Consider the following 13378-nt stretch of genomic DNA (forward strand, 5'->3'; position numbering starts at 1 on the left):
CCTTGAGATCGGTGCGGGCTGGTTGCGTCATGGTGGGTAGATAGGGCGTGTTCATACCGAGCTTTAAGAGTCAGCAAGGTGCCTAGCGTAACGGATGCTATGTGGCGTCCGGTAGGGCTGTAGACGTGGGCGAGGGTGCGTTCATCAGTGTATGTGTCTGGGATTTGGATTGTATACCTTCCGGTGGGGTGGACGTCGAGGTAGGGATTGCACGGGTTGGTGTCAATGCGCGTGTTCTGTTTGGTGGTACGTCGGACGTGGGACGCGGCCACGTCGGCTTGCGTCCATCGCCCTTGCTGTTGGGCAGGTGTAAGACGGGCGTCTTTGGGCTTGGGTTGTGGCACGGGTGTAGGGGGTTGTGCAAGTTTCCGCAAGTGTTCGGAGATGGCAGGGGTCCACCCTTGGAGGGTGGGGCATTTGTCTACGGGTTCGCTGGTGGGGTCCCATTTCATGCGCAGGAAATATTTGCGGCACGCTTGCCCGTATCCCATGTGTTCGGCAGCAGTCCCAGTATACTTCATGCGGGTGTAGGCCTCAGCCGCTCCTTTAACGATGGTTGTGTCCTTCCAAGCTACCTCATAGTAGCGCTCGGTGTGGAGACTGTCACCCTTCTCTGGGGCGGTGACGGCTTTAGTGATGGGCCCAGCTCGAATGTGCGAGATTTCCTCAATGTCGTGGTACAGGGAGTACACGAGTTGCTTCGCTGCTTGGGCAACGTGGTATGCCTGCGTCGGCCAGGGTAGTTTGCCTGTCAGGAGCTGGAGTCGGATTCCCATCCAACGCTTGAAGGGCCTTGGTTGGGGTGGGTGGCGCTCCATGTGTGCACGGAGGCGTTCACGCTCCTGCATATATTCTGCACGCATTTGTCCTTGTGGGTCGTGGTCAGCCTGGCGGGGGTCGTGGCTGTCCCCCGGTGTGGCACCAGTGATGTTCGGCCAGTTTGGAGGCTCAGGTGCAATCATGAAATCCCCAGTGTCTGCCCATCTCGGTCGGGAGTCATATGCGCAGGTGGGAGGTGTTGTTGGCGGGTGTGCGGATATGTAGGCTGTGACGGGATTTAGCGGATTGGTGTCGTCCACCTGACTACCCAGGAAGTAGGGGTCTGCGAGGTGGGCTGGGATGGTACGGGTCGGGTTGGGGCGAGGGCGGTTTTGCGGGAACTTGCTGTGGTGGCGGGGAATTCCAAGTCGAGGCATGCGGTTGGTTCCTTGCATGTCTTTTTGTACATTGGCAAAGTAGTGTGGTGCCCACATGACAAAGTTCGGGGGACCGGAGTCATTTTCATCGGGGTCATTGTTCAGTATAAAGCCAGATTTCTCTGTGTGGCTGCGCATATCGGTAGGTGGCAGTGGGTCGTGCCGGGGGTCAGCATCAATCTTTTGCTGTAGGCGCTTGATGGCGTTGGGTCGTTGTTTCTTACTTTTAGGCTGCTGGTGGGCCGTTGTGAGGGACACTACTGTGGGTGGTGTCTGGGTGTTGGGGGCGTCCGGGCCCGCTGGTGTTGTTAGTGGGGGCGTGGGCTGTGTTAGCGGCGGTGGCATGGGTTGCGCTAGTGGCGGGGTAGGCAGTGTGCCTGTCGGAGTTTGGGTTAGATTTGCCGTTGGCGACTGGGTTGGTGCTGTGGGTGGGGCACCTGTTGTTCTCAGCATGTGGGCTAACGTGGTTTGGCGCTGGCGGGGGCCTAGGCTATTTGGGTGTTGGGGTGTTTGAGCCTCGGTGCGGGTATTGGGGTGTAATGCAGTCATGTGTTGGAGGTGGGCGTCCATCGTAGATTGGGTTGTTAGCTCGCCCGGGGTGGCATTGCGGGGTAGGAGGGCGGCAAAGGCTGGCGTGTTGGGGAGGGCTCTGTATCGCTGCGGAAGGGGTAGGTGACATTTGTAGCTTTCAGCCTGGTTGAAAGGTGCCTCACGGGCACCATCACATTCCGCGCTCAGGCATAGGCTAAGGCGGTTTAGGGCCACTCGGTGCTTATGCTGGCATTGATTGGTTGCGTGGCAGGTGTTGGAAGAGGATGTCAGAAGGAATGAGGCATGCGCGCCCCTCAGGTGTACGCTCTTTGCCTACAAGGTTTCGCAAATCGAGGCCGGCTTGTGTCAAGGTAAGGACCAAGTGGTGTGAGATAGGGTGTGAGCTGCGGCTGATTGCGGATAGCAGTGTGTTGGGTGGCCCTTTGTATGGGGCCCCGTGGTCCCATATGGTGAGGTTGTAGGCGCGCATGATGCTGAGTTGTTTCAGTGTCGTATAGTAGTGGCTTTCATGGCGGAGTTTGTGCATGTCTGTAGTGCCGGCTATTCTGGTCTGTAGTTCAAGCAGGGCATGTGTGACCATTCCCAGGCGGCCTGGGTCATTCAGGGCCAATGTTAGGGCCCGTGTTGCTTTCTGCACATAGATTGGAAGCAGGGAGCCGACTCCTAGGCCGGACATTTCTGCTGGCGTTAGGACGGCTCGCGTGGGGAACCCGCGGCTGAGGCGATAGCATGTTCTGGCCAGTCGTGCGATCATATTGTCAAGTGTGCGTATGTCATTTTCCGTGTAGGGCATGACGGCGAAACTATATGCAGCAACGGTTTGAATGCACGATTTGATGATGCGCAGGCATTGCTCTGGTGAGGCTTGACATGTTTGGAGGCTGAGGCTTTTGTCCGTGATATTTTTGCATAGGTACGCAAATTGGGGCCCCCAGTTTAGGGTCATTGTGACTTGCACACCTAGGTACTTGAACGGTTCCGTCGCTGGAAGGTAGGGTATACTTGTGGTGCCAATGTGGATTTTGTTTTCCAGCATTGATCTTAGTGTTCGGTTGCATGTGGGCCCGTTCAGACCCTTGTCTTGCATGGCTCTGCGGTGCAGGATACCAGTGACTCTGCACTTTGCGTGGTTAACCTGGAGGCCTGCCCACTCAGAGTACCGGTGTATTTTGTCGCATTGGATTCGGAGGTCGCGCAAGGTGTTTGTAAGCACTGCCAGGTCGTCGGCGTATGCTGCAGAGGAGCAGTTGTAGCGGGCATTCAGGTGGGGTGGTAGGCAGCCGTAGGAGTAGCCGCGCCCCCCGACATGCAGCCAGCGGATGAGTGGTTCTATGAACACCAGGAATAGGACGGGTGAGAGTGTGTCTCCTTGTACGGTGCCACGTTCAATGTAGATGGGGGCAGTCAGGCCATGTTCAGAGCGTATGTAGGTGCGCGCATTGGAGTAGAGGTTTTGGACCACACGAATCAGGTCGTGTGGCATGCCTAGGTCCCACATAATTTCCAAAAGCCTGTCGTGTGAGATTGTGTTGAAGGCGCTTGAGAAGTCGGCATACATCACATATATGTCTTGTTTGGTCAGGCCTGCATCTTCTAGTGCGTGCACTAGGTTTAGAGTCTGTCGTTCCGTGTTGCGGTACCGCAGAAACCCTTCTTGTGTCTCGCTGAATAAGTCTAGGTCGTGTGAGATGTCAGATATGGCTACGGTTATAAGGCTTGTCCAGAGTTTATATGTAGTATTGGCAAGTGCAATGGGCCGGTAATTTTTTAGGAGGAGCGGGTCTCCTGGTTTGGGAAGCAGGACTGTTTCACTGGCCGTCCACAAGGCTGGTGTGTGTGCCCTTACCCACATCAGGGTAAGGAGGTTATGCAGAGTGCTACGCAAGGTTTGCGGTAAGGCGCGAAGCAATTCATTGGGTATGCCATCTGGTCCTGGGGACTTGTTGCGGCTCAGGTGGTCGATGCACGAGTCAAAGTTGGTGCTGTCAGCAATGCTGGGGAGCAGCGCGTGCGTTGGTGGTGTGGTTGCGCTGTGTAGGGTAAAGGTGTCAGGGGCACTGTTCTTGTATTTAGGGTCGAATGGGTAGGTGTTGTTGGGCAGTCTATCTTCAGGCTTATATTTTCCCGTTCGGGGTCCAGTGATGGTGGCTCCCTGGCCAATGAAGTAGGTATGGATGGCGTCTAGTATTGAGGATTTGTCGGTGCAGTGTGCTTTGGTGTGTGGGTGTAGGAGTGCAGGGATACCTCGTGTTTGCTCGTTTGTGGAGAAGATGTCCTTATGGGCTTGTTTGGCTCGTGTGGCAAGTTTGTGCTGGAAACGGGCTCTGGCTTTTTTGATATCGTCTTGTGTTTGTTTCTTGAGAAGTTTGCGTAGTGATTGTCCCGCGGTTTTAATCTTATCGATTAACTCCGCTATGGCACGGGTGCCTGGGGGCGGTCGTGGGCTGCGGGCGGGTTGTGGCGTGACAGCTGTTGCTGGGTGGGTTTCCCCATTCTCGGCGGGCTGAGGGGGGGAAGGGGTGGCTGTCGCTGTCCCAGCCTCTGGTTGGGTAGGGCCCATTTCTGGTTGGGTGGCTGCGGGGTGTGTGTTGGGGGTTGTGTTGTTAAGTTGGTAGCGGACTGGAGCCCGCTTAGTCAGGCTATAGAATGCATACAAATACACCTCTTACCAACCTCGCAAGCTCGTCGCTAGGAAATATGTGGAAAATGGTTGCTCGGCGAAAGGTGGAGCGAAAGTCCGCAGGTATCTGCGTTCTGATATGCTTTGCACTCTGCATGCTGACAACCAACGCGACCACGGCTGGGAACGCGTCTGGCTCTGCCGCGGCCGACCGCTGGTTTGACCGGGGACCGCCCCGGCATTCCAGCGCTTTCGCGCTATTGGGCAACCATGACCGTACCATGCCAATCCAAAAGTGGTCTGCAAGAGGTCTCACGACCTGCACCGAGAGCTCGGCGAAAGGGGGATGTTCGCATGTTTGCAACAGCCGGGCAACTGGCGCACAGCTGCCAGCCCTAAGCCACACTAAGGGAATTAACCACACACACCGTGGTGCGTGGAAGGAGAACTTCAGCCTTGCGCACTCGACTCTGGGCATGTCCACAGCAGCGCTCTCGACACAACACATCACCGGGATCTATGGAAGATACCAAACCAAAGCAAAAACAAAAAACAGGGACGGCAATCGAACGGGCGAAATCGGTCACCCAGACACAACCCCTTTCAACCCCACACAGCACCACCCGTCACGCCCCCAACCAGGCAAAAAGCCACAAGCATACAAAACAACATTGAGGACAATCGGATGACACGCCGGGAAAGCTTGCATGGAGGCGATGAAAATGCGACGCCCGACGCCTACAACTGGCCCCTCAAACTCATCAGTCCAATACAGACTTGCTACCTACAATCAGAAATGCAAGTATCACACCACAATGAACTTAAACGGCAAACCCATGCCTTCTGCGACCGAGTGTCGCGCCAGAACGGGCCCTGGCCCACTACGCGAGCTCGGACCATGGGAAACCGTGTTGTTGCGCAACACTATTACAAGAACGCCACCGCGGACAACTCGGAGACGCTACCTAGTGCCCGCAGACCCGCAACAGATGAACAGATCGCCATGGCCGCGCACTTCGCGGTGCTAGGCATCCGCACTCTGCTGTACATGGCCCTGTTCAACATCAGCTACAACCCCATCATTGGACCAACCCCAGAAGTCAACGTGTTGGAGGCCTCAGAGGCCTCGCATACGGCCAACTCGGCCCGAACGCGGAGGCGTACGTGCAGGCCCAGCTCCGGCAACAGCACGGGCCCGCACTCCAGCAGCGCCCGCAGCAGCCAGGACGCGGAGGCCCCCGGCGCAACCCGCAGCAAGACGAGCGTCAGGTGATGCAGGGAGAGGGGCGCATGCCCGCAGACATCAACGGTGTAAAGGACGCCATTACGGCAGCCTTCCCCGCTGGCATCAGCACGATTACCCCCGTCAAACACGGCTCCTTCGCTATCGCTGGCAGCAGCGAGCCGGTGAAATATGTTGATGTGGAGGTACGCATGCCAGCTGAGCTGCTGGCAGCAGCCCTCACCAGAATCACACTCAACCCCAGCAGCGGGCTGTGGTACTACCCCAAGGGCAACGACAGCCTCCTACCCCAGCGCGGCTTCCCCAGCTGGAGCTCCCGCCCACACGGCACCACCAGCAACGACGGTGGGCTCCTATGGTGCGTGTGCCACACCATCAACGAGCACAACAACACACCGGCCGACGAGCTCTACCGGCAGGCTAGCCTCAACATCGTTGCTGAGGTGGTCGCAGCAGGTGGGCATACCGCAGGGGCTCAAGACAGCATAGACACCGAACACAAACACTGCAAGAATGCCACCAAACACCGTATCGCCACCTGCCCTGTGATCCTGCCCCTCTGCTACCCAAGAACACCCTTGCTGACACATCCCGCCCACACCCAACGCCACCATACAGGGCCGGCCAACACTGCAGCTGAGGCCCTGCACACCATCGAGTCTGCTCTGCGAACGCAGCCAGCGCTGGCCCTGAACGCCATGATCATCCAGTCAGCACGCCAGCCCCGCAGCTCGGAGAACAGCATCGCCGCGCAAACGCTGCTGCTGCGGTTCACCTGCAGCAAGCAGCGGAAACTTGCGCAGGCATCCCGGCTACTGCTGGTCGACATGGGGGAGGGCCTGGTCAGCCTCACATTTGAGGAGAGCGCGCGCCCCAACGGCGTCAGCCCGCGAGGACACCAGCAGGTGTCCATCACCAGCAACAGCATCAGCACAGAGAATGGTGTGGCCATGAGCCAGCTGGACGCATTTGCGACAGAGCTAGCAGACCGGCTTGAGCAGCAGCGCCTAATCCTGCCGCAACACCTCGCCATCCAGAACGGCGCCAGCCAGGCAGAGGCTGCACAGGCGCCGCCGCTCCCACACCCCAACCTGATCGACACCTATGTTGGTGAGCCCCGCACAGTCACGGATGCCAATGACATACTCGCGGGCTTCTTCTGGAGAGTGGAAGACAAGCACTTGCCCCTTGCCAGCAGCCAGCTGGTAGCGGGCATGGGGGGCGACTTCGTCCTGAGGCGCCCAGACCCGCAGGCCACGCTCTGCCTGGAGGCAGCCGGCCCGACCAGCCTAAGCCGCCTCACGTATGCCCTGCAATTCAAAGGCAACATGCAGCGGGGGCCCCTGCAGCTGGGAAGCAACACGCGCCACTCCATCATGTCATACCCGCAGCAGCCCGCAGCACTGCCCACTCTCTGGCGCAACTCGGCAGACGCCTATGCTGTGGCCGGCAACATCCTCGACGGGGCCCCCATCCTGCAGCCAGCTGTGTCGGCGGACGCCAAGACGGAGAACAATGCCACCATTACCCGGATGGCCGCAGCAGACCCCAGGCAGGAGGCATTCATCTATGCCATCACGCCAGAACCAGCCGCAGGGCCGGATGACAACGACGACCTGGACCTGGGCTGGGCCGGGCCGGCAGCACCACCGCAGCCACCGCTGCCACAGCAGCAGCAGCCGCAGCCACCGCAGCTGCCTCCGCCGCCGCAGCCGCCGCAGCCACTGCAGCCGCCACAGCCGCCGCAGCTGCCGCTGCCGCAGCAGCAGCAGCAGCAGCAGCAGCAGCAGCAGCAGCAGCAGCAGCAGCAGCAGCAGCAGCAGCAGCAGCAGCTGCAGCAGCACCAGCAGCACCAGCAGCACCAGCAGCACCAGCAGCACCAGCAGCACCAGCTCGCCCTGCTGCAACCTCAGCAGCGCCCCCAACGCCCCATGGCGGCTGGAGCCGGGTCCGCTGCCCTGAACCTGCTAACACGCCTGCAGACAGTCGCTGCCGCCGCCAACGCCGACCCGCCCGCCGGTGGCGGCCCTGTTGGAGCCGCAACCGGCAGCACTGCTGCCACCACCACCGCCGGCCTGCCTGCCGGCGGGGACCAGGCTGGAGCTGCGACCGGCAGCGCTGCTGCCATCGCCAACACCAGCCTGACTGCCGGCGGCCCTGCCGGGGCCATGGTCGGCAACATGGCCAATGCCAACCAGTGGGGCCACCAGCCCGTGCCGGCATACCCCTTCTCTACCCACCTCAACCCTGCCTACAGCGGAAACACCCCCCCTGACAGCAATGCCAAGGGGCCTGTCATGGCGGAGGAGGACCCCGATGAGGACATGATCAACAGCCAGCAGGTAAATGACCCCAACCTGAAAACCAGTAACAGACATGCTGTGCCAATGCCCCTAATAGCAGAACCGTGTATGCTTGCCTCCTCACTCATACCTTGTAGGGCAAACCAGCTTGACACCACACACCAACAACCCACACCATGCTGTCCGCCACTGCCCCCCAGGCCCGACGCCCCGATGGCACACCCAGCTCCAAGCGCTCCGCGATCCGCGTGCGCATCACCGGACCCCGCACCGGTGGAGACGGCAACACAGGCGGCCCCAGCGGCGGCCTGGAGCCCCAGAACGCTTGAGATCAACAACATTGTCAGAAACGTGGCTCAGCGATGGATAAGAAGCATGAGGGCAGCTACATGTGCTCTAGTGGCACAATGGGGGGCCAACTTAAGCGCGGCGGTAACTACTGCAAGGACCCAGAATGTAGAACTGGGTAGATTGACTAGACGGGCTTTTGATATGGTGTTGCAAACTCTGGCATCAACAGGCGAGGGAATACAACAAATGTGCATACAGGTCAGCAATGCCGGATTGGACTTGGTCTGTGTGAAGGAAGGTGGCCTCCACTGGCCCTCAGTGACAGGGCTGACCCGTCTGGTTGGTGTTAGCCTGCAAACCAGTATGTCTGGGCTGGCTGAGATAGGCAACAGACATGGAGGAGCACTGCTGCACCAGACTGCTGCCTCCCTGCACTCTTGGGCCGAAATAGCTTATGGGCCACAACCGACCCACAACCGTACCACATGGAGGGCACCGCTCCTTCGTCTGCACCTTACACTCGTCGTGAGCCTGCACTGGATAGGAGCAGGACATACTCGAGCAGCCATACACAGCCACACAATAGCCGCCAGGATTGGCATACACTGCACCACTCAGTTTAGGCAGGCTGCCTACCATGCCGCTATTAGGACAGCTACTATCATCCACACAGGACTCGATAAGCTATGCGTCAGCCTCACCATTGCAATCACAACAACTGCAGCTCATCGTCACCATCCGGCCCACTAAGCCAGTGGACAGCAAACCCACTGGGCCAGTGGGCTTTGGTTGTCATATAACCACGTAACATAACAATCAACTATACTAATGCTAAATTACAGTATTGTCACTCCAGGCCGGTGCGACAGCTGGCCCCGACAACATTCCGGGGACATCTCGCGGGCAGTGCAGCTCGCTGGCACCAGATACAGGGCAGCTGTCGATGCAGTTGATATACATAAGCATCGTTATGTATTGTTTGCAGCTTTGGGGATGCTATGGCAGCTCAACTTTTGCGGGGACCCCGATCACTAGCGCTTGGGCGGTGGCCCTTGGTGCGAGCGGTGCTTTCCTCGCTGCCAGCGAAACGTAATGGGTATTGCCGTGGGAGGCAGATGCGCGGGGGTGGGCGGCAGGGCGGCAGGCCGGCGGGAGGCAAAGCTGGGGGGTGGGAGGGGGTAGCGACCAGACAGCAGGGGGAGCAGCGACTCTGAACGGGGGCACGCCAACCCTCCTCGGCAGGCTCAATTGATGCTGCAGCTCTCACTTGGGAGTGTTCGCTTGCAGTTGGGGGACGATACCGGGCACACGAAAAGCTACGTCGGGGTCAATGCGGGGCGGGCCATGCGAGCGTGGGGCAGGGGGTGGGGAGCGACGTGTGCGGCCCCAGACACCCCCCTGCCCAGGCAATGCCGCCCGCCCAGCCTGCACCACATTTGGTGGACTCCAGCCATACTGCACACGCCCAGTGCTGTACGGAGCATGAGAAGGACCGTGGTGGATTGGATGCACCGTGCTCTGGCTGGGTGGGATCATTCGAGCGTGGGGCAGGGGGTGGGGAGCGAGCGTGTGCGGCTCCAGCCACCGCCCTGCCCAGGCAATGCCGCCCGCCCAGCCTGCACCACATTTGGTGGACTCTAGCCATACTGCACACACCCAGTGCTGTACGAAGCACTTCAGCCCCGCCCCAGCCCCGCCCGAAGCGATTCTCAGGCAATGGGAAAGCGATTCACAGGCACGGTCGATGCTCGCACATGGGGAACATGTTGCTCTAAGGGGAGAGGGGGGCGATGCTGGAGTGCAGCGCAAGTTTGGGTGGGGGGCTGGGGGCATTGCGGGGCGGGACCAGGCGGGGGCGGGACAGGGGGTGGGCAGTGTGCGCGGTCCCCGACCCCCTCTATCCACGCCGCCTGCACGCCCAGCCCCTACTACTTCGCAGCCTCAATTGATGCTGCAGCTCGCAACCAGCTTGCCATTGGGGATACCCGGGAGTTATGGATTTGGGCACGCAAGGCTGGATGGGGCTGGGCGAATCATGTGCGCCAGGCCAGGGCTGGCGGGGATGGGACTGGCGGCGCGTGAGGCGTGTGATGGGCAGGTCAAGGCATACTGTCGTGAATGGAAGACAAAGACACAGGACGCAGGCGGAAGCGGGACTGTTTGCGAGGTGACGTGGGTGAGGTGCATGGGAGCGCGCGCCGGGACACCCCTGAGCATGTGTGTGACGACCGGAAGGGCAGCTGGGCGGAATCAGGCCGAGCAGTACTATTAGAAAGGCGTCATCGCAACGGGGGAAAGCGCAAGCGGGCAGAGGGCACAGGCAGGGGAAGCGGGCGCTACGTGCCGAACGGCATCTCCTGTGGGCCTGTACAGGCAGCGTATGCTAGACGACAAGCAAGATGCTCCCGCCAAAGCGACATCTTGCGTTGACGCACCAGGGGCTGCGGTCAAGACTCCGCCAAGGTCCAAGGATGTAATACAGCCAGGCCTCGGCATGGGGGTGGCTGGCAGGGGTCGTACCTTGTTTTTGGATTCGGACACAGCCCGCCCCAAACCCGGGCAAACAAAGTCTCGCCCCAGACAGTAGCCCCCGGGAGGAATGTCTAGGAAACGGCATTGCCTGGGCAGGGGGGGGGGCTGGGGCCGCACACGCTCGCTCCCCACCCCCTCCTGACCCGAATGATCCCACCCCGCCAGGGCACGGTGCATCCAATCCACCACGGAACTTCTCATGCTTCGTACAGCACTGGGTGTGTGCAGTATGGCTAGAGTCCACCAAATGTGGTGCAGGCTGGGCGGGCGGCATTGCCTGGGCAGGGCGGTGGCTGGAGCCGCACACGCTCGCTCCCCACCCCCTGCCCCACGCTCGAATGATCCCACCCAGCCAGAGCACGGTGCATCCAATCCACCACGGTCCTTCTCATGCTCCGTACAGCACTGGGCGTGTGCAGTATGGCTGGAGTCCACCAAATGTGGTGCAGGCTGGGCGGGCGGCATTGCCTGGGCAGGGGGGTGTCTGGGGCCGCACACGTCGCTCCCCACCCCCTGCCCCACGCTCGCATGGCCCGCCCCGCATTGACCCCGACGTAGCTTTTCGTGTGCCCGGTATCGTCCCCCAACTGCAAGCGAACACTCCCAAGTGAGAGCTGCAGCATCAATTGAGCCTGCCGAGGAGGGTTGGCGTGCCCCCGTTCAGAGTCGCTGCTCCCCCTGCTGTCTGGTCGCTACCCCCTCCCACCCCCCAGCTTTGCCTCCCGCCGGCCTGCCGCCCTGCCGCCCACCCCCGCGCATCTGCCTCCCACGGCAATACCCATTACGTTTCGCTGGCAGCGAGGAAAGCACCGCTCGCACCAAGGGCCACCGCCCAAGCGCTAGTGATCGGGGTCCCCGCAAAAGTTGAGCTGCCATAGCATCCCCAAAGCTGCAAACAATACATAACGATGCTTATGTATATCAACTGCATCGACAGCTGCCCTGTATCTGGTGCCAGCGAGCTGCACTGCCCGCGAGATGTCCCCGGAATGTTGTCGGGGCCAGCTGTCGCACCGGCCTGGAGTGACAATACTGTAATTTAGCATTAGTATAGTTGATTGTTATGTTACGTGGTTATATGACAACCAAAGCCCACTGGCCCAGTGGGTTTGCTGTCCACTGGCTTAGTGGGCCGGATGGTGACGGTAAGATGACAACTGCCGTTTACCTACTCTGGAAACACCTCCTACAAACTAGAGCACACACAGCAGTGCCACAAACAGACACATGCATGAACGGCCTGATCCTCAGCCTGCTCATCTTGGGCCCCACGCTCACCACCCTCGCCCTCTCACCCCTGTGCATCCTGGCCGTAGCCCTAGGACTGGCAGCCATCCCAGCAGCCCTAGGACTACTACACACAATGGCAATCGGGGCTATCCTAGCCGCCCTTTGCCTCCCAGCACTCCTCCGCCAAACAGCTAACATAACAAGACACGTTACCGCCACTGCATGGCACCGGCGGCACCTTCTACTCTGGGGCGCAGCCCTGGCCCTCACGCTGCACAGCCTTTACCTCAACATACCCGACCCCTGTAGTGTGGAAAAGCCACACATGGCAATCCTGGGCCCGACAGTAGCCACAAGCCTGCTGAGTGCCAACCAGACCAAATCTCTCCTGCTTGCGCACGTGCCTCACCAGCCACATGCGGCACACTATGTCAAGCCAACCCTACGAGGCGCACTGACCATCGGCCCAGCGGCACAACCCGCCCAGGCCAGCATGCACACACGGGCACCCACCGCACTGCACTGGCCGCCAAACTCCAACAACACATACCGTGAACCACAGCGGCAACACTTCTGCAGTGTCCACGCCCTCAACAACTCTTTGGGGCTCGCATGGCTCGACCCCCTAGATGTCCTCTCTTATGCTAAACGAGTGCACGCTCACCTTACAGCCACGCAGGATCCGAATGCCCTGTTCTGGAAAGACTGCTACTGCCCCAACAGTGGCGCCTTCAGCGAACTTCTCCTGAACCACTACCTGTACCACAATGCCACCATCAGCAACATATTCGCCTACCCCAACAGGAAGCTGATCATGCGCCGAACCCACTTTCCGCGACTCAATGGCGACATCAGCAAAGAAAAGGTCCTAGAGAACCTTCCGGTAGCCGCCCGAACTCGCGGCTTTACCGTCCACCAGTACACCGTGCGACACACAATTGCTGTGCGTTACGAAGCAGGACAATGGAGAGTAATAGACTCGGTGAACAGCCCTATCCACAACACGGTCTTACACGACAACACTTGGAACACACTCGATGGGGAGGTCTGGTGCCTTGACGCGGTGCGTGCATCTGACACGGCAACACTTCAGGATGCACTTGGGCAACTCCGTGAGATTGTCCCGCCACCACGCCCGCCACCCCACGTGGAGGCCACCAGACCCGTGCAGACAGGGCCCGCCGCCACAGGAAGGCCGGCACCAGAGCCAGCTCAACATGCCCAAGACAACTCACCGCTGCGGGCAGCACACAGGGCGCCACAGCATGCAGCACCCCACACTACCGCACCCGCGCAGGCACACAATGCAAATGCTGGCATAGCACCCCGACTCAACACGACAGGCACCCGACAAACTATCCTTAACTGGCTAGTACGGCCCACTGCACGCAACCATGCCCACATGGAACCC

The 13378-nt window shown here is 59.9% G+C and overlaps 2 protein-coding genes across 2 annotated transcripts in view; one reads left to right on the forward strand and one right to left on the reverse strand.

The window, feature by feature from the left end:
* Positions 1–5052: 5052 nt before the first annotated feature.
* On the forward strand, positions 5053–8494 carry CHLRE_03g198600v5 (uncharacterized protein). Its single transcript, XM_043061294.1, has 4 exons — positions 5053–5637; positions 5766–6067; positions 6230–7953; positions 8115–8494. Exons 1-4 carry the CDS (start codon positions 5267–5269, stop codon positions 8241–8243), a joined length of 2526 nt encoding a protein of 841 aa, XP_042926423.1. The 5' UTR covers positions 5053–5266; the 3' UTR covers positions 8244–8494.
* Positions 8495–11576: 3082 nt separating this feature from the next.
* The window catches only part of CHLRE_03g198651v5 (uncharacterized protein), a 17216-nt gene continuing 15414 nt past the window's right edge, over positions 11577–13378 (reverse strand). Inside the window, exons 16-17 of the mRNA XM_043061295.1 lie at positions 12632–13349; positions 11577–12540 (exon numbers count right to left, since the gene is read on the reverse strand). The gene's annotated coding sequence lies outside the window, so the exon portion shown is untranslated. The remainder of the gene's footprint in view (positions 12541–12631; positions 13350–13378) is intronic.

Source organism: Chlamydomonas reinhardtii, chromosome 3 (assembly GCF_000002595.2).
Source record: "Chlamydomonas reinhardtii strain CC-503 cw92 mt+ chromosome 3, whole genome shotgun sequence".
NCBI classification, from domain to species: Eukaryota; Viridiplantae; Chlorophyta; class Chlorophyceae; order Chlamydomonadales; family Chlamydomonadaceae; genus Chlamydomonas; species Chlamydomonas reinhardtii.